Consider the following 20,372-nt stretch of genomic DNA (forward strand, 5'->3'; position numbering starts at 1 on the left):
CTCTTCTCACCCTTTCCATGCTCTCTTGGAGACCTCTGGTCAGGACCTGTCCACAGAGGCACCTGTGGTCAGGCCGCCTCCTAGGTGGGGGTGAGAGGAGGCAGTTTCTCATTAACACTTGGCCTGCTGGCCTCCTCATAGGCAGCTAGCAGAGGGGGTGGATGAGTTTTTAACAAAAAGCAGTATTGTTGAGCACGGGTTATGGTCCTAATCCTTATTTCCCCATGTAACTGGACACTTCTATCGCAGAGTTTGAGACAAAGATCAGGGCAGGCCAAATGCTCATGGTCCCCAGGAGACAAGAACCAGCATGACAGCAAGAATAATATTTTTCGGGCCAATAGGTGGCCGTAAAACCGCCTCCCCAAGAGGCAGTCTGGCAGAGGCTACCCGAGGTGATCCGGAAACACCAGGCTGAGGCCGCATTCACTCTCTCAGTGTGCATGACAGTGACTAATTGCCATTCCATTTCTTATTTTCATTTCTGAGCCCAGTGAAGTGAGGCCAGCACTGGGAGGCCCAGGGAGAAGGGGCACAGGGGAAGTGAGAGGACAGGGCCCCGCTGGGCCTGGCTCCTGTCGGGATCTGGCCTGTGGGGCACTTGGAACTGTTAGGTGGACATTGCCAAGGCACAGTTATGTTTTGAAAGCAGTTTCATTCTTGAGGGACTAACTTGTCATAAAGATCATCACACAGGAAAGGACTTTGAAAGCAAAAATCAGCCTTTGGGTTGTATTTTTTCAGCCCCCTCTCTTGCTGGAGCCTGGGAGTCATTCATCTCATTTTCACTTTTTCACATACATGAAGCCAGTTTTCATTTCCTGGTGCATCTGCAGACCCTGGGCTACTGTGTTTGGGTTTCCAGCACCATTGGGGATTCTCAGTTTGTAAAAACTTCTCCCCTTGGAACAAATCCTGGAAGCCTGACATGAATGAGCCCAGACCATCCCTGGCCTTTGAATAGTAGGTTTTGTTCTACTTTGGAATATTCTACTTGGGGATAAGAGCTTTTCCTACCAGCTGTTTAATTCCTTCAGCAGACCAAAGCTTCAGGCCCCAGCAGGCTCTTGGAGATGTGCACAGTTGGCGGGAAGGCTGTGTCCTCAAAGGTGGGGTGGGGGAGGGGGAAACAGCCTCTCGGCAACGCCTATCTGGAAGTCTGGAGCTCCTTGATTTTTTTTCTTTACAGAGCTAGGAAATTGAAGCCATTAAAGAGTAATCTGTGATGGTTATGGTTCATCCATGGTTTTTAAGTTCTGATCTAGGCCTGAGGGCAGGAGTAGAAAAAAAGAGGGTTGAAATCCTCACTGAGGGAGGAAGGGGAGGACAGGTACTTGTTGAGAACCTACTGTGTGCCAGCTTCAGTGAGTCATCGGGTTTAATCTTCAGAATAGGCTGAGAGATTTAACTTGCTTCATTTAAGGACTGAAAAGCGTAGGGGTCGGGAAGATTAGGGAAGTTGCTCAGGGTTTCACCCAGCTGGTAATCTGTGTGTGGTAAGAGACACAGCTCGGATTTGAATCCAGGACTAGTCTAGCTCCCAGACTTTCTTTCTAGGGTAGGTGACGTTTATGAGCTTGTTTTCTGGAGTCAAGCCAGGATTTCTGCACTCACTAGTGATGTGGTCTTAGGCAAGTCACTTGTCCCTCTAAGCCTTAGCCTCCCTGCTTGTGAGGTGGGAATGGTATTAACACCCATCTCTTGGACTGCTGTCATGGAAATGCATTATGGTGCATGTAACATGCTTTATGGTGCATGTAACCATGTATTGTAGCGCATAGAGGTTAGTGTTAGTCACTCAGTCATTTCTGACTCTTTGCAACCCCATGAATCGTAGCCCACCAGGCTCCTCTGTCCATGGGGATTCTCCAGGCAAGAAGACCAGAGTGGGCTGCCATTGCCTTCTCTAGGGGATTGTCCCAATCCAAGGACTGAACACAGGCTTCCCACATTGCAGGCAGATTCTTTACCATCTGAGCCACCAGGGAAGCCCCAGCACATCCTAGCACTCAGCAAATGTGGCCGTTTCCACTGGTGCTGTTTTTATCATTCTCATTGTCATCTCATTAGAATATGAGGGTACTGTTTGGTTTCAGCAGATCAAGGAGAAAGAAGTTAAATGGGGATGTTTTTAGAAAGGGGGAGAGGCCTTTGGAGAAACTTTGAGTAGTGTCAGTCGGGCATTTTGCTCCTCCCCACTGAGTTTTCTTTCATGAAATGGTTAGATGAGGGATCCAGGAGCCTGGCTTTCCTGGCCCAGCAAGGACGATGTCCTGGGCTTGCAGGACCAGTCTGCCTTCTGTAGGGCCAATCTCCCCGCCAACCTGGCCCATCTCCCTCCCTTTCTTCTGCCTTCTTGGGCTCAACTCTGCTTTCCTTGTAAGCCACAGCCACTTGTAGTTCCATGCAACAGGCTGGTCCTTATACCAGCCACCTTCTCTAGCAGGTCACCAACTCCTCTGATGACTGGACCATCTCTGGCATTCCGGCCAGCCAACACCGCCTGACCCTCACCAGCCTAGACCCTGGGAGCTTGTATGAGGTGGAGATGGCAGCCTACAACTGTGCAGGCGAAGGCCAGACGGCTATGGTCACCTTCCGAACTGGTAAGGGTCCAGTATTCCCTGGCTTAGGGTCTCCGTGGGCCCGAGCAGTCCTACAAGGTCAGGTGGAAGCCCTGTTCACCTTGCTCCAGCTGTTCACCTTGAACTTTATCTTCCTTCTGGCTTCTGCCTCCCTGTGGTCTGTGTGCCCTGTCGAGGCTGCGGTCCCACCTCCCATCAGGAGAGGCACCAGCTGGCCTCTGGCATTCCTTTGCCCCCTTCGCACTTGGGGGCCACGTGCAATTCCATGCCCATCAAATGGAGCTAAAAATCAGACCACGCTTCTAATGCCCTCTGTTATCTGCATGGTCTTGTCAGACACCCTGGTAGGACTTCAGGCAGAAAAGACTATGGAAGGAGAGCCCCAACGCACATTCTCTCTTGTGCTGATCTCAACCCATTTCTACCCAGGACGACGGCCCAAACCTGAAATCGTGGCCAGCAAGGAGCAGCAGATCCAGAGGGATGACCCTGGAGAAAGAGCCCAGAGCAGCAGCCAGCCGGACCACAGCCGCCTATCCCGTAAGCCCCCAGCAACCCCGCGGGCCGGGGCCCAGGGCCACTGCCTCAGAAGGCTCACTGCTGCAGTGAGTGGGGCCTGGGAGTCCTTGCGACCTACTCCTGGCCTCTCCCCGGTTGACCACAGGAAGAGAGAATGGATTGGAACTTTTCAAGAGCTCCTCCCTAGAAAGTGACCTGGGGAGCCCTGGGATCTGATGCGGCCCGCAGGGGTGCGGGGCTGTGGGGTGGGGCTGGCTCCCGTTGGGAGCAGGCCAAGTCTAGTCACATTACCACCACCCTCTCATCACTTCCTCCCTCCCGCTTCCTTCCTGCCACGTGGATGGTCTCCTCCAGCTCCAGAAGCTCCAGACAGGCCCACCATCTCCATGGCCTCTGAGACTTCAGTGTATGTGACCTGGATTCCCCGTGGGAATGGTGGCTTCCCTATCCAGTCCTTCCGTGTGGAGTACAAGAAGCTGAAGAAAGTGGGGGACTGGATTCTAGCCACCAGCGCCATCCCTCCCTCCCGGCTCTCGGTGGAGATCACAGGCCTAGAGAAAGGTAGGGCCCTGGCCAACTGCCCTCCCTGGTCCCCTGGTGGCCACCAGCTCCCTGGAGGAGAAGGGAAGCTTTGGGAGGATCTTCTCTCTGCTTGTCCCCCACCCACCACCAGGCTCTCGTGGCCATTCTTGGTCGTGTTACCTCAGCCCCACAAGCCCCTACTTCTGCCTCCCTCTCTCCATAAATAGTCCCAAACAACCTCCTGGCTCTTTTCTGATGAGGGTGGGAGTTCTGGAGTCCTTTAGAGCTTGCTTTTGGGGAAAGACTGCCCAGAAGACCCCTCTAGGTCCTCAGCCTGCATGGGCTGAGCGGGAGGCAGGTGGTGTCTCCCGGCCCCCCAGTTCAGGGAGTGTCTCTCCCCAGGCACCTCCTACAAGTTCCGAGTCCGGGCTCTGAACATGCTGGGGGAGAGCGAGCCCAGCGCCCCCTCCCGGCCCTACATGGTGTCAGGCTACAGCAGCCGAGTGTACGAGAGGCCCGTGGCAGGCCCTTACATCACCTTCACTGATGCCGTCAACGAGACCACCATCATGCTCAAGTGGATGGTGAGTGGTCTGGTGCAGCCGGCAGCGGAGTGACAGGACCAAGCTGTGTGCTGGACAGAAGGGGACAGCACTGCAGGCGGGAAGGAGTCACCTTTCTCCCTTGGCTCATCCTAAGCTACCTCCCCTTAGGTGTTCCTGGGAATTGGGCCGGAGAGGCTCACCCTCACAATACCCAGGAAGCTTCAGAGGGCTCTGAAGAAATGGGAGTTTGTTTCTCTAAAAGCTGGGACTCCTAGGCTATGTAAAATAACCAGTAATCTCTATGTTATTGTCCAGAGAGTCTGGAGATCATCAGAAATGTCTGGGTCCCCAGTGGATTTTAAACTCTAGGCTGGGTGACATTTCCATCCACCAGTGGTTCTGCTCACATGATGGTTTCTCTGTGCTCTATTGTCAACTTGTGTCTTCTTTATTCCCTGCAGTATATCCCAGCAAGTAACAACAACACCCCAATCCACGGCTTCTATATCTATTACCGACCCACAGACAGTGACAATGACAGTGACTACAAGAAGGATATGGTGGAAGGTGAGAAACCCTTGTGAGGTTTTCCCCCTGTTGTCAGGGGAGCCAGAAGCTGGTGAAAGGAGAAAATCTGGGCTAGCATACCCCGTAGTGTTGGCTCTTTCATGATATACTTGGGGTCATTGGGTTCCTAGGCCCTCATGCTTCCTTCCCAGGGTGATGGCACAACAGGACCATGGATGGGCATCCAGAACACCTCCTCCAGTGGGGAGCGAGCAAACACGTGCGTGATCACCACGTCTGACTCTCTCGGTCTCTCCCCCAGGGGATCGATACTGGCATTCCATCAGCCACCTACAGCCAGAGACCTCCTATGACATTAAGATGCAGTGCTTCAACGAAGGAGGGGAGAGCGAGTTCAGCAACGTGATGATCTGTGAGACCAAAGGTGAGTCTCTTCGGATTCGCCACTCTCCTCTTGCTCTTCCCAGCAGGTTGGGCAAAGCCACTGCTGTGTGTGCTGGGTTTCTCTTCTCCGGAATGACTCCTTATCTTCCAAGTATCCCCCAGCTTTGCCACTTTAATCCATCTGTTCATTGGCCTGTGCCTCTTATCAAGTACAAATGGGGATGCCATCATGATGGTTTCATGGAACTTGGGATTTAACTCATACTTGATCTCATGGACTAGAACCTGGTCTTGAGAGCTTTCTATAAACACTTTATTCCTATGATAATATCTGGTACTTACACTGGTTGCTTTACTTAGTTTAACTACAACCCAATGAGAGAAACCGAGCATCAGGACATGTTATACCTTGACCAAGGTCACACAGCTGGTTAGTGGCGGAGCACTCTGTGGACCAAGTTCATCTAACTACAAGGCCAGACTCTCTCCCTGCACTGAAACATGTTAAACATAGTCATAAAATAATAATTTTTGCCCTTGGTCAAATGGATAGATATTTCCATTTTGCAAACACTGAAAGGTAGATTGTAAGAAAACAATCTGGAGAAGATAGATCTGGAGGATGGAGACAAGGAAACAGTCGGTTTTCCTGTGACGTCAGCTCGCTCTCCCGTGTGCCCTTCCTGCCCTTGTCTGTCTTGTGCAGAGAAGTGGGGGGTGCACACAGCCAGCAGTCCCCTGTCAGGTGACACAAAGTGCCCAAGGCAGAGAACAGAACCCTTGCATGGGCTTTGCAAGGGTCTTCTGGAAGAACTGAGCCTTCAGACGGGTGGAGGGAGCCGCCTGGGGGACAGGACAAGACTTGCACGTACCTCCATCTGGTAGGAGTGTGTGGCACTGGAAGCGAGAGGGGGCAGCGCTCAGAGAAGAGGCCAGGGACGTTGGAAGGCAGTGGGATCATCCAGGACCCCGTGGGCTGTGAGGTGGAGAAGGGTCATCGTTGCATTTGTCAGGAAGGTGACTGTAAACTGAGGGGCAAGAACTGGGGCTGTGAAGCAAAGGTGAAGAGAAGCAGGGTGGGTGTGAGTTTCTTTTCTGAGGACGTATAGGGAGGACCAGGGACGTGGTGCGTTGAGGTTGAGAGAGAGCAAAAGGAGTTCAGGGTGAAGTTGAGGTTTTGAGCTGAGGTGGCACTCAGGTGGAGGTGCCCTTTATCGAGATGGGAAGACCAGCAGAGAACCCCATCCTGGGCGGAAGGAGCGAGGTGTGAACCACTTGGAGATGCACCGAGTCTGGCTCTTCTGAGACCCTGGAATGCCAGGTGTCCTGTGAGGGAGCAGGTCTCATGCCCAGGGCCCTGGGCATGAGGGTATCTGGCAGTTGGCAGGATATAGGCTGAAATTATGGGAAGAGAACAGAGTGAAGAAGAGGAGGGAGCGTAGACTGAGAGGGACCAGGAGGACTTGTCGGTGTCTGAAGCAGAGACAGGAAGAAAAGGGCAAGGAGAGAGAAATACAAGCAGCAGCAGCACTCAGAGAGGTTGTGGGAAACCCAGAGGACTGCTGTATCAGAAACTCGGGGGAAATTCAGCTGGGAAAAGGAGTTGACGGCGTCAGACACACCCTGATGAGAGCAGAAGGATGAGGAGGTGCCACCTCATGGACTTTGGATTGGTGTTTCCCAAGCACTGTCGGTCCTAGGGAGCCCAAACCCCATGTCCCAGCTCAGACCCAGGGCTTTGCATCTCCAGTGTGCCCAGGAATAGCAGCTTCACACGGAAGTTCTTCCATTTTCAGTTCTTTTTGGTTTCATGCATTTTAAAATATTTTCTTCCCAAAGATCCCCAACTATTCTTTTAGAAAGTTCCTATACCACTTCTGCCCCAAAGACCCAGCCTGACCCTCACTCTAGGTCCATAAATATTTCAGGATATATTTTGAAATGTAAGGGTCATGTTTCTTCAGCCACACCCAGTTTCACATTGGAAGTCTGTTTTGTGCTGAGCTTGGACACCACACTCCTCTACCAGAGACACTGCCTTATGAGTTTGACCCCATTTCTCACACCTGTGGAATCGGGGTATTGTTGTCCTATTTGTCGTGAAAGAAATGTCAAAGAAATTAGAGGCTGACATGAGTTTTGTCCCCATTACAGCTCGGAAGTCTTCTGGTCAGCCCGGTCGACTTCCACCCCCAACTCTGGCCCCACCTCAGCCACCACCCCCTGAAGCCATAGAGCGGCCAGTGGGCACGGGGGCCATGGTGGCCCGCTCCAGCGACCTGCCCTACCTGATTGTTGGGGTCGTCCTGGGCTCTGTCGTCCTCATCATCGTTGCCTTCATCCCCTTCTGCTTGTGGAGGGCCTGGTCTAAGCAAAGTGAGTGAGTGAGCCTCCTCAGCACCAAGGGGAAGGAGCCCTGGGCAGGAAGAGAGGAGGCGGGGCCTTGCAGCCCCCAAGGAGGCCTCTGCCTGGATCCTAGGCGCCCTGCTTTGCACTGATGGGAGCTTAGGCTCCTGTTGGGTCCTCCAGAGGGATGGGAGAGGCAGAGGATGCTCACAGGTCTTGGAAGGTGGAGAGGAGGGAGTGGGAGTCGGTCTGTCCTCACGGCCTTCCCTGGGGCTCAGCGCTTACCTGGGTCTATCTCCTTTTACTGTCTGAAGCTGCCGATTGGCCACACGCACGTTGACCCTGCCCCTTCTGCCTCCTCAGGTCTGCGGCTGCCTTGAGCTGTCCCCCTAATCCTCGGTTAATCTGAGTTACCCGCTGAGTTCTGCTTCAAATGGCAACACATCTGGTCTCCTTGCTTCATTTAAATATTGCGCTCCTTCTGTTCAGTCACCACTTTGTTCTCCCAGACCCTGGTCCTCTGTCCCCTTTCCTACTGCAAAAAAAAAAAAAAGTCTAGCTGTGAGGAAGTGGGTGACAGGAAGAATTTTCTAAGAGAATATTCTCTCACCTGGGGCAGTGTCAATTCCCTGCCTACCTCATTTGACCTTAAATCCTCAGGAGTTTTCTGAGATTCATATGGGACTTTTTTTACCAGCTGCCCCAGGCCTCCTTGACCTACTCATAGCTCTGTCTTGTGTTCTTCCAGAGCATACAACAGACCTGGGATTTCCTCGAAGTGCCCTTCTGTCCTCCTCCTGCCAGTACACTATGGTACCACTGGGAGGGCTCCCAGGCCACCGGGCCAGTGGGCAGCCCTACCTCAGTGGCACCAATGGCCGGGCCTGTGCCAACGGGGTACACGTGAACAGGGCCTGCCCTGTAGCTGCCATGGGCTACCCAGGCATGAAGCCACAGCAGCACTGTCCAGGGGAGCTTCAGCAGGTAACGTGGCTCTGGGAGCAGCGTGGGCACACAGGTATGGGGTGCCACTGAGGGGTGGTTGGGCCGCCTCCTGGGACTTCTTCCCTCCCAGGCTCAATCCTGGGCTGCTGGACAAAGAACGGGAAAGTTACCTGGACTCTGATGTGACCTTCTCGTCACTCTTTGAGCAGCAGGAGGATGTGAACAGCATGCTGAGGCAGACCTTTCTTGGCAACGGATATGACCCCCACAGTCCGCAGATTTCCAGGTACCCCAGCCTCCCACTCCTGAGCCCCAGAGCTCGGTTTCTCCCTGGCTCCCCAAGCCCGGCATGAGTCACAGAGAGGGGAGCCCTACTGCGCCCCTCAGGGATCCCCTTGTGACAGCTTGCTCCACTGGACTCTGAGCCTGAGAGGGAGTTGTTGTGTTTGCAATTATGATGCCTTTTCTGCTGAGAAATTCTCCCCTTCCTTGTCAGTCCAGAGCAGCGCCACACAGCTAGCTATATCCACAGGCCCCTGGACACCTGACTCCACACCCTTTCACATACTCGGGACACACATGGAATCAAATGGAAATAGACTAGACTTGCCCATGCAAGTGATGATGTGGCACCCTTGATGTCCTGAGGGGAGCAGCCCCTGCCCTGTCTGAGCTCTGCCTAGCTCTGGTGCCCATAGACAGGGGCACAGCCAGGGATGTGAGATCCAGGCCCACTCTTCCCCTCCCGCCCCCCCCCCCCCCCCGCTTCTGTGCATGCAGAGCACCCAGGTCTCACCCAGACGAGGGCACTTTCCTGTATACACTGCCCGATGACTCAGCTCACCAGCTGCTCCCGCCGCACCGGGACTGCCACCACCTCCAGGAGCAGCCTGAAGCCACGGGCCAGCCAGGCATGAGGAGTGTACCCCAGAGTCTTGGGCTGGAAGCCATGTGGGACCCTGTTTTTCACCCAGGTCAGTGCCAAGGGCAGGGCGGAATAAGATAGACATCCATGCCCCAGGAGTGACATGGAGGCAGGGAGAGAACAGTGATGCTTGAGGGTGATGCTTGGTAAAGACCATCCACAGCTTGTGTATCCAGGATGGGGGGTGTGAAGGGGAGCTGGCCGCCTCCTTCCCTGCTGAAGGCCCAGCAGATCTGCAGGAGAGTGTCCGTTAGGTCCAAGCTGTGCGCTCAGAGACTGAGAAAGGGTACTTCTCCATTTCAGAGAAAGAAACCTTTTTGGTCTCAGCATTTCAAGGCAATTTGCAAATTCTTGCTGCCCCTCTCATCAAACCAAGGAGCACTTTCTCATCACTCTGAAACACCTTGCTTTGCTGGGTCCTACGTCTTTATTAAGGAATGAGGTTGCACCCATCATTAAGAAGCCAAGTTCTCACATCATAGAACTCTGTGCTTCCACCAGACTTTCCCTCCAGGGGACTCAGTGCACAGTGCCCCCCACCCCAGCCACTGGCTTTCTTTGTGCCCATCTTTTTGATAGCTGGTTGGGCACAGGCTGGTTCAGAGAATGAGCTGATGTTTCTTAGCCTTCATGGAGTGGATGCTGGGTCAGGATGCAGATCCTGGACCCTGGCTCTGGGAGATGAAATTCCAGTACAGGCACAGTTGTGAGTGGGACACTCAACAGCCAGAAAGCATGGGGAGGCTGGACTGGCAGCCCACACCTGGAGAGAGTAGGACTGTCTTGCACAGTTCCTGGGCTCAGCCCCCCTCATTTCCACCCTCAGTTACAGGGTAAAGGCAGGAGGGTCTCTGCTTCCACCACTGAAAAGTGCAGGTGGGACGTGGGTAAGAAGTGGACCATGCCAGGTCTGTGACTGTCCTTAGAGGGAGTGCAGCTGTTCTCGTGTATCGATAGCTGTGGGTCTCTGTGTCTCCTTAAGGCCATGTAGCCAACTTCTGTTCCAGTGACTGAGCGCTGTTCCTGGCAGTCTGGACCCTAACGTTCCCCACTTCTCTCTCCCCTCAGGACCCCCGTGCTGCCTGGGCCTCGTGCCGGTTGAAGAGGTGGACAGTCCTGACTCCTGCCCTGTGGGGAGAGGAGACTGGTGTCCCCAGCACCCCTCTGGGTCCTATGCGGGGCAGGAACTCGGGGTGCGGCTCTCCCCTAGCCCACCAGTGCACATGTCTTTTGAAACACCACCTCCTACAATTTAGGCAGAAGCTGATATCCCACAAAGACTATATATTATTTTTTTTTAAAGAGAGGAAATTGGTATTTATTTTTCTATTATAGCCATATTTATATATTTATGCACTTGTAAATAAATGTATATGTTTTTATAATTCTGGAGAGACACAGCAAGTCCTCCCCACTGAGGTCTGAGATGGAAAATAAGCCACAACATAACAGGCATCAACAGGCGAACAGCAACACAGTCTGAGGAGGCAAACATGTCCCTTGGATCCTGTGCCACTGCCCGGGGAGGGGTGCAGCAGACCCACAGAAAAGCCTGCGGAAGGAGGACTCCTAGGCACACCATCCACAGTGACCGTGAGAGAAACAAGGCCAGCGCCACGGCCTCAGAGCTAGAGCCACCCGTGACGGCAGCTGGATCTGGTGCTGCTGGCAATGATTTCCCGAGATGCCCGTGAGATAGACTGAGATGTGTATAGTACTGTGAGCATTAGCAAACCTTCCAGAAGCAATAATCTGTGACAACATATCTCTGTAAAAATAAACACTGTAACGTCTAAATAAATGTTTAGTCTTCCCTATAACCTTCAGCTTAGTCATGTATGAGTCAGCATTCTCTTCAGATGTTAGGATTCAGTCTGAGCATTTGAAGAAACATCCACTTGCAACGTTTTCAGATCCGTCAGGGAGACATCTGGAAAAGGCGGCAAAGGTTTCTGATTTTGTCCTTTTAAATGTTGAATGTCAGTTGTGTTTTCATCAAAGCAGATGCGTAGTAACTGTCCAAGAGGGAGACGGGGTACACTGGGCGAGGAGAAGCAGAGTCCCCGTTCTCTGGACTTAAGGTAAAGCTCTGGGCAGCTCGAAGGAATGAGATTCGTCTTTTCTATGCAGGTGTGTGTTGACTAAGTATTTTCTCTAAAATACCATTTAGTGAAGTGCTATGCTACACCTGAATATACGGTGCCTGGTAAAATTCACTTCCCTTTTTCCCAAAGACACAGCAACGTAGCCAGACGACTTGACTCACTAGTTGTTTAAAATGAACGTTTACTCACTGCCCTCCAGCCGCAGGATCAACCTTTTTATGTACAAGTGGTAAAATGGAGACCAAAGCTTTTTGCTGAGAGCCCTAACACACTTTTAACTGTGTTCAGGAGGGAAATGTATCTTCTAGATTTCAGTAGAATTGAGTTACAGATGAACTGCCACTTGAGACACTTAATCCTGTTAAGAGTCATCAATGGCAGACCCTAGCTTCACACTCTAGTCACGAATTGGATAAACAAAGTCCTAGGAAAGCCCCAGGAGTGACTTTGATGGTTCTGGACAAGTACACCCTCTGCTGGCGAGAAGTTCTTGCAGCCTTTCTCCATCCAGCAGCTAAATTGGAACATGGTTTTTAGAAAAGCAGTATTTTTAAAATATTTTAAGAAATGAAATGAAGGACTGTAAGGAATATGGAAATTATAGGAAAGGAGACACAGAGCAGGGGAGAGAAGACTTCAGACAAGATTGAAGAAGCAGGGAAGAGTCAGATTTCAGGCAGAATTGTGACTTCTGATAAAATCTGGCATGGAGGGCTTAGAGAAGGAGGGGGACAAGTCTCACCTCTCAGATCGGGGCTGTAACTCACCTAGCCCACTGGCTTTTTTAAATCTTCCGGTTTTTTTTTTTTTTTTTTTTTTTAATGCTTACTGACCCCAGTGGTTGTCAAAGTAAGTTCCGGTGAATGCTATGGATGGAAGTGGGTACGCTCCAGTGCTGTGCAGAAAGTAGTTTTAAATAACAACACTGAATGCTTTTAGCTCCTCAAAAAACGTCCTGGGAAAGAAAAGGCACTTCTAAGGCAGGTTAAACAAGATAAATGTGCATATTTAGCCAATTGCAGGAAAAGGTTAGGGTACCAGGCCTTTAAATTTTAACCTAGAAAAAGCAACTTATATTTCAGTTTCATTGCATTTTGCATTTCTTTAGATTCAGGTTAATTACCGTAGTGTCTTTTAAAAGTCTGATTCAGTCAACAAGCAAAAGGAAGAGTAAGACTTAGGTGTGTGGAAGCTAGTGAGGGTGCAGAGTTCAGCTCTTGGCTAGGAGACCTAAGCTGCGCAACAGAATAGGCTGTCTTGGCAAAACGAGTAACTCATTTTCCTATGAAGTTCTGACAGAGGACTCTACAGTTTCTTTTTCTTTCAATGTTGATATTTAATGATAACAACTGACCCACAAATAACTCAACTTAGACTGATTTTGGCCTCTCTCAAAGGTGGCTGCCTTCTCTAAGGGCACAGCAAGAGGCAGAGAACAGTTTGCTCAGGAAACAAGGACAGCTTTCCATCTATCCCTAGTCAGGGCTCTCCTGTTTGATATTAAACCTCCCAAAGATTCAGATGCTCATACTTAGTTATAGATGCAAGACTAAGCCTGGGATCAATGAAATTGAACTAAAGCTACCTCTATTCCTTGTCTAATTCAAAGTAAGAATGAATTAACTGTATTGTGAAATTCCAAACATACTGTATGAAAGCTTAATATTTGTAAACTTTAGTGATTTTTGTCTGGTTCAAGTGGACAAAACGTAATAATCTTGACTGGTTTTACTCCTAAGTTGATATACACATGAATCCTTGACATGGCTCTTCTATAGACTGAATTCATTCATTCTGAATTAGGATTTCAGAATGAGAGGAAGCCTCAGAGCTTATCTTAACCTCTCATTTATCTGACAGTGAGGCCCAGGAAAATAGTGGACCTTACCCTGGCTCTCACCACAGCAAGGGACAGTGTCCCCTCCAAGACCGCTCACTGTATCCAGGCAGCTGCTCAGGGTGGTGGCTGGCCAGCCAGTTGAGTGAGTAGGTCTGGTGTTATCCCTTCCATTTCCAGCCAAGCTTCAGATGGACACAGCCCCAGTGCACAGTTTGACTGCACCCTCATGGGAGACACAGGTTGGAAAGGCCCAGCTAAGTGGCTCCCGGGTTCCTGACCCTTCTTATTTATTCCTACATAAAAATTAAAACACTCAGAGCTAAGACTAGCATATTTTTCTTAAATGCTTGAAGGGCACACATAGTTTAGGGCAAAGAACAGAGAAGGTGGTCAAGGGTGCTGTCCAGTGGAGAGGCAACTGCGTCAGAGCTCTGTGCTGACAGGCACAGACGGTAAGCTACGAAAGGATGTCAGACACAGCAGGCCACCTCTAACATATACATTCCAACAAGGAACCCAAGTCCTGATGATAATTTTGGCAGCAGGCCAGCCACAGGTTAGGAAGACTTGACTTTGCTGAGTCACTTTCTGCATTGGTGCAATATTGTCTTCACCACCTTTCCTTTTCAATGACCAATTCATATTCTGGGACAGCCTCCAGAGAGGCTGTCGTTAAAGTGGACCTGTTACTAGACCTATTACTAACAGGAGTCCAACTGTTGGTGAAATCATTCTTAAGATGAATTCCAATGACCACTTACCCCCAAACCAAACGGATACTCCCAAAACGTTACGTACAATCAGAAGTTATTATTAGAGATGATCTCTCAGTGATGGAATCTATTTCATTACTTCCTTATCTGTATTAAAGCCAGCAAATGACTCAAGTAGAACCAGAAAGAAAAAGGCACAGGATGTGAGAAACTATAGGAAATGCTGGTAGAGTTGCAGACACCTTCAGAGAAGAGCCTCCTTCTTAACCATTTTGCAAAACACACTTCTCTGCTCTACCCAGAGCTGAGGAGTTTGCTAAAACTCTGGGTGATTCAGGAAGCTGATTGATTGTTTCTTGCTTTATGCCAGCCGAAGGCCAACTGCTCTGTTCTTTGTATCCATTGCCTGAATCCCAAGCCCTCAAATAACTGACTTACAAAGTTAACAATGTCAGAATTCTAAGTTGCATTTCTTTTTCCCAGATACTGTTTGTTAGCAAAATGGTTTTTTTCTCATGTCCTCTCAGAGAATACCTGATAACAAAGTTTATTTTCCAAGGATTTAACCATCAAGAAAAGGTTTTCTCATGGTTTGCTGAATGATAGATTTTCTTGCCAATGGCTAAACATTCAGATAACCAAAAAACAAATTTTACAAAACAGAATACATTACTGATTCTTTCTGATGGTTTGAGATACCGCCTCCTGAGACTTTATATTTGATCCAGTTGGTTCCAGGCGCATCTAAAATGGTTCAGTTCAATGTAAGCAGCTGTTGAGCATTACAGTCAGTTCTGAGATAACCAACTGGGGGCAAATCATTAAAACTACATGCCTGGATCTGGTTTTAGACTTGCAGACACATTCACTTTAAAACAGTAGGGCTGTCGCAGACAACAGAACTGTAGAATTGTGTGTCGAATCATGGATGGATTTGAGGAGAAAGCAAACTTAAAGGCCCTGGGACTTCATTCACTCTCTTGTGGGTGATGAATCGGGGGCAGGAGGAGACCACCTTTCTTACGCAAAAGAGCAATCTCTTCCTTTAAGGCCTGAATCCTTTCGGCTTGGACTTGTATCAGTTCCGTGACCCTTTCTCTTGCCTCAATATCTGCTTTCCGAGGGCCCTGGAAGGCGTTGCCCTGTAGAGAGAGAACACCTCCCTGCTTTAAGCATCATTTGGAATATGGAAACTTCTCTGTCTTCATTGCTCTATTAGGCATGCCTGCCTTGCAGTCAATCTAAAATAGCCTCCGCTCTTTAAGAAGCCTTCAGTTCTTCCACTGAAATCCCACCATTGGAAATGTGTCCCTTTGTGCTAATAAGCAACTCTTACATGCAAAAATCCCCTTTAGAGGGTAACTGATTAACTGGCTATCAGTCACTCATACCCTACAGGGCTCATTGCTGGAATTCCAAGGTAAGATACCTCCTTTTCCTATATAGCTCATATCATTAGTAGATTCTCACTAAATCTGAATGCACATTAAAGGAAGGGACATAACACCTAGTATCTTCCCCCTTGCCTGCCTTCACTGCAGAGGCTATGAAAGCTACATACTAACCTTACCCAGTTCCTCTTCCAGCTGGGAGAGGCTCAGTAGATGTAGCAGAAAACATTTGCTTGCTTTCTCAATGAAAGGGACAAGAGGCTGGCATTTGGGCATCCATGACAGAGCCGAGGCAGCCGCTGTGACTCTGAAGGGAATTTCTACCAGTCACCAAGAGAATCACACATACTGGCCATGACATCATGGCCCAATAAACCAAGACCCCCAATTCATCTCCTGCAGACTTAAGTGAGGAGAAGCGCCCCTATTTGTCTGAGCTACTCTCATTTGTTACAGGTAAATGTGTGCCCCTCTCCCCACCATGCCTAGTCAGTCTAGATGGTCACTCTGAAGTCACCATAGCTTTTCCCTCATTTTCCTTACCATATCCAAACAAATTTTGGCTACTCTTACTTTGAAATGTCTTTGGCCTTGCCATCTACACCCCACTTCATGCCTAGAGTGTTGTAAGAATAATAGTAGCGGAGTCAGCTTAGGAAGCAGACAGACCTCAGTTAAAAAACAAACCTCCACATATTAATTAGTAGTTACTTGACCACTCTGAGCTTTGAAAATCGATATTTTGAAGATTCAATGACCTCGCCAATGGAATGAGACCATACCTGTAAAGCTATGAAGAGATACTATGTAAAGAGACCCAGGTAATAATTTTCCTTCCTGGATTTCCTGGGTCCAAACTCTTTCCTTGCCAAGGTATCTGGACGTTCAAAGCACATCAAGTCAACAGAGGTGTATTCATGGCCAACTCTGAAGGTTCTGTGTAGCCATCATCCTTGCTGGACACTGCCTTGACTCTCAGCTCAAAAACTGTCTAGTGGATAAAAGGTCTTTGACATTCAGATTCTAGTCGTCTTCTCTAATTCTAGTTGTAAACCTCCCAGAGCCTTTTATTCATTCTTTCTTTTGGACTTTTGCTCAGACCAGTGATTCTTCAATTCTAGCATGCAGCAGAGTCCCCTGGAGGGCTTGTTCTAGATTCTGGGCCCACTCCCAAGAACTTCTGATTTTGTATGTCTGACTGGGGAACCAGAATCTGCATTCCTAACAAGCTCCCCAGGGGATGCACATGCCATTCTTCATGGAAACACTTCGAAAACCCCTGTTTTAGACCATTTCCTGGGAGCTTAAAAAGTATAAACCAAGAGAAAACAGTATTACAGCATATAGTTTAGAATATGTCATACCTGTGTTTGGTTCCTAGAAGGCAAGGCTTAAATAGAAACTTTACTATTAAGTATTACCCACCACATACTATGTATAAAGTATTACTATGTTAGCCTCAAAAAACCTATCAGAGCAAGTTGAAAGCCATAAAAAGTAACAAGTGTTTTTAATAAGTAACGTGGTTTAGACTTTCAGTTCAGTTCAGACTTTAGGTCAAAGGAAATACCCAATATTGAAAATGGATGTTTGACAGCAGATTCAAGGAGCATGTTGACATCGCTGCTGCTGCTGCTGCTAAGTCGCTTCAGTCGTGTCCGACTCTGTGCGACCCCATAGACGGAAGCCCACCAGGCTCCCCTGTCCCCGGGATTCTCCAGGCAAGAACACTGGAGTCGGTTGCCATTTCCTTCTCCAATGCATGAAAGTGAAAAGTGAAAGTGAAGTCGCTCAGTCGTGTCCGATTCTTAGTGACCCCATGGACTGCAGCCTACCAGGCTCCTCCATCCATGGGATTTGCCAGGCAAGAGTACTGGAGTGGGGTGCCATTGCCTTCTCTGGTTGACATCGTTATTTACACTTAAATAACCTTACCTCTCTAGGGTCAAGGCAAATCCCTTAATCCGTACTTTCTGTTTGAATTCATAGCACCCAATAGGCATACGGTGAAGCTGGTCCTTCAGGCTCATTGTAATGTTCAGTTCAGTTCAGTTGCTCAGTCGTGTCCGACTCTTTGCGACACCATGAATTGCAGCACACCAGGCCTCCCTGTCCATCACCAACTCCTGGAGTTCACTCAGACTCACGTCCATCGAGTCAGTGATGCCATCCAGCCATCTCATCCTCTGTCGTCCCCTTCTCCTCCTGCCTCCGATCTCTTCCAGCATCAGGGTCTTTGCCAATGAGTCACCTCTTCACATGAGGTGGCCAAAGTACTGGAGTTTCAGCTTTAGCATCATTCCTTCCAAAGAACACCCTGGACTGATCTCCTTCAGAATGAACTGGTTGGATCTCCTTGCAGTCCAAGGGACTCTCAAGAGTCTTCTCCAATACCACAGTTAAAAGCATCAATTCTTCGGCGCTCAGCTTTCTTCACAGTCCAACTCTCACATCCATGCATGACTACTGGAAAAACCATAGCCTTGACTAGACGGACCTTTGTTGGCAATGTAATGTCTCTGCTTTCAAATATGCTATCTAGGTTGGTCATAACTTTCCTTCCAAGGAGTAAGCGTCTTTTAATTTCATGGCTGCAATCACCATCTGCAGTGATTTTGGAGCCCCCAAAAATAAAGTCTGACACTGTTTCCACTGTTTCCCCATCTATTTCCCATGAAGTGATGGGACTGGATGCCATGATATTCGCTTTCTGAATGTTGAGCTTTAAGCCAACTTTTTCACTCTCCTCTTTCATTTTCATCAAGAGGCTTTTTAGTTCCTCTTCACTTTTTGCCATAAGGGTGGTGTCATCTGCATATCTGAGGTTATTGATATTTCTCCTGGCAATCTTGATTCCAGCTTGTGCTTCTTCCAGCCCAGCGTTTCTCATGATGTACTCTGCATATAAGTTAAATAAGCAGGGTGACAATGTACAGCCTTGACGTACTCCTTTTCCTATTTGGAACCAGTCTCTCGTTCCATGTCCAGTTCTAACTGTTGCTTCCTGACCTGCATACAGGTTTCTCAAGAGGCAAGTCAGGTGGTCTGGTATTCCCATCTCTTTCAGAATTTTCCACAGTTTATTGTGATCCACACAGTCAAAGGCTTCGGTATAGTCAATAATGTAAACAGCATCAACTCAGTGTCCTCAGAGACCCAGGTGGGCCAAAACCCATTCAAGATCAAGGTTCGTTTAAAAGCCCAGCACTTAGTGTTCTTATGAGTAGCTCCCTTTACAGAACATCCCTAATTCTGATCAAGGGTCTAAAGAAAAGGAACATACCTGCTGGTTCTGTAGAGTATTCAGTCTTGAATCAAGCCGCTGCTTTTCAATACACAAATCATTCATCTGATGAAGTTTTTTGGTGTGTTCTTTTGTCTTCATCATCAATTCCCATCGAACCTGAGCAATCTTTTCCTACCAGGGCAGGAAGATGTACAACGGATTCAGTGAATGAGAAGGAAAAAAAAAAACAAATGTCCAGATTTGATCAAAACCATCAAGCAAATGGAGTGATATGCACATGAAAGTGAAAGTCTTAGTAACTCAGTGGTGTCCGCGTCTTTGCAACACAATGAACTGTAGCCCACCAGGCTCTTCTGTCCATGGAAACCTCCAGACAAGAATAATGGAGTGGGCTGCCATTCCCTTCTCCAAGGGATCAAACCTGGGTCTACTGCACTGCAGGCAGATTCTTTACTGCCAGAAGTTTTTCCTGACAAACTAAACTCTAAATTCTACAAGGGCAAAGACCATGCTTATTGTACTCACGCCTGTCACATACAGTGACTGCTGCTGTTTAGCTGCTCAGTCGTGTCCAACTCGTTGCAGCCCCATGGACTGTAGCCCACCAGGCTCCTCTGTCCATGCGATTTCTCCAGGCAAGAATACTGGAGTGGGTAGCCGTTCCCTTCTCCAGGGGAATTTTCCCAACCCAGGAATCGAACCCAGGTCCTCCCACATTGCAGGCAGATTCTTTACCATCTGAGCCACCAGGGAAGCCCTATGCACATAGGGAAATATAGTAAGCCAATAATATAATCAGAAGCAGGTGTATCAGGTGTGGTTTGATGAGGAAAAAAAAAGAATGAATGTAGGCAAAAATGAGATGAAGATACGTATCACTCCACTTCTGAGGAAGGATATTAGTATGCTGACTGAGTGCTGGTGTTCATTAATTAAAAGGGAGAATGCTTGTTTAACCAGAAACTTTCCTATATCACTTTTCCCCCCAGTGTTGGCCCAGAATCCTCAAGGTGACCAGCTTCAATGGCCATACATCTGCCAGTGGCTTTCCTTTGTTACCCTATTGCTCCAACAAATTATTTTAGATCGCACATATTATCTCCAGCACTACCCTGATAGCATCCAGTCCCACTGACACCAGCACTGGAGTAATTTGTTTCTCCACAGTACAGTGACAAATCTTAGATAAGGAAAGAAGATACCACTGGGAACCTCTCCTCCTTCCCTATCTGCTGTTAAGTCAGAAAACTAGAGAAGCCGTGTGATTGGTGAGCTTATAAAGTCTTTGTAAAAGCCCCTCTCTTTGAATCAGGAATACTGCCTCATCTCATGGCTCCAGGAACAGTGTAGGCATTTAACATTTAAGACCCTACCAACACCCGTGGTGGATTCATGTCAATGTATGGCAAAACCAATACAGTATTGTAAAGTAAAATAAAAGTAAAAATTTAAATTAAAAAAAAAAAAGACCCTACCAGCTAAACAGTATATACCTTGTTATAAAATCTATTACTTAGAGATGCTTTTCTAATTTCCAGAATGGAAACGACATGCAAAAGCTACATAGAACTATATAAAGAGGATCCTCAGAGCATTACCAGGTGCTACTAGTGGTAAGAAGGAAATGGCAACCCACTCCAGTATCCTTGCCTAGAGAATGCCATGGACAGAGGACCCTGGGGGGGCTACAGAGGACCTCCATAGGACCTCAAAGAGTTGGACACAACTGAGCAACTAACACACACACACACACACACACACGCACTAGTGGTAAAGA

The 20,372-nt window shown here is 48.7% G+C and overlaps 2 protein-coding genes across 4 annotated transcripts in view; one reads left to right on the plus strand and one right to left on the minus strand.

The window, feature by feature from the left end:
• BOC (BOC cell adhesion associated, oncogene regulated) overlaps positions 1 to 10,962 on the plus strand; it is a 37,539-nt gene extending 26,577 nt beyond the window's left edge. For 2 of the 3 annotated variants that reach the window (XM_068974518.1, XM_068974533.1), the window contains 11 exons: positions 2,444 to 2,606; positions 3,015 to 3,125; positions 3,459 to 3,665; positions 4,029 to 4,210; positions 4,633 to 4,738; positions 5,001 to 5,123; positions 7,238 to 7,459; positions 8,178 to 8,413; positions 8,584 to 8,660; positions 9,155 to 9,348; positions 10,368 to 10,962. In XM_068974518.1, the coding sequence (XP_068830619.1) occupies positions 2,444 to 2,606; positions 3,015 to 3,125; positions 3,459 to 3,665; positions 4,029 to 4,210; positions 4,633 to 4,738; positions 5,001 to 5,123; positions 7,238 to 7,459; positions 8,178 to 8,413; positions 8,584 to 8,660; positions 9,155 to 9,348; positions 10,368 to 10,555 (1,809 nt within the window). In that variant the 3' untranslated portion in view covers positions 10,556 to 10,962. The remainder of the gene's footprint in view (positions 1 to 2,443; positions 2,607 to 3,014; positions 3,126 to 3,458; positions 3,666 to 4,028; positions 4,211 to 4,632; positions 4,739 to 5,000; positions 5,124 to 7,237; positions 7,460 to 8,177; positions 8,414 to 8,583; positions 8,661 to 9,154; positions 9,349 to 10,367) is intronic. The other variant, XM_068974526.1, reaches the window with a different exon arrangement.
• A 3,963-nt stretch (positions 10,963 to 14,925) lies between these two features.
• Positions 14,926 to 20,372, minus strand: part of CFAP44 (cilia and flagella associated protein 44) — a 123,892-nt gene continuing 118,445 nt past the window's right edge. The window contains exons 33-34 of the mRNA XM_068968454.1: positions 18,632 to 18,766; positions 14,926 to 15,099 (exon numbers count right to left, since the gene is read on the minus strand). Of these exons, the coding sequence (XP_068824555.1) occupies positions 14,926 to 15,099; positions 18,632 to 18,766 (309 nt within the window). The remainder of the gene's footprint in view (positions 15,100 to 18,631; positions 18,767 to 20,372) is intronic.

Source organism: Capricornis sumatraensis, chromosome 1 (genome assembly GCF_032405125.1).
Source record: "Capricornis sumatraensis isolate serow.1 chromosome 1, serow.2, whole genome shotgun sequence".
In the NCBI taxonomy this organism is placed as follows: domain Eukaryota; kingdom Metazoa; phylum Chordata; class Mammalia; order Artiodactyla; family Bovidae; genus Capricornis; species Capricornis sumatraensis.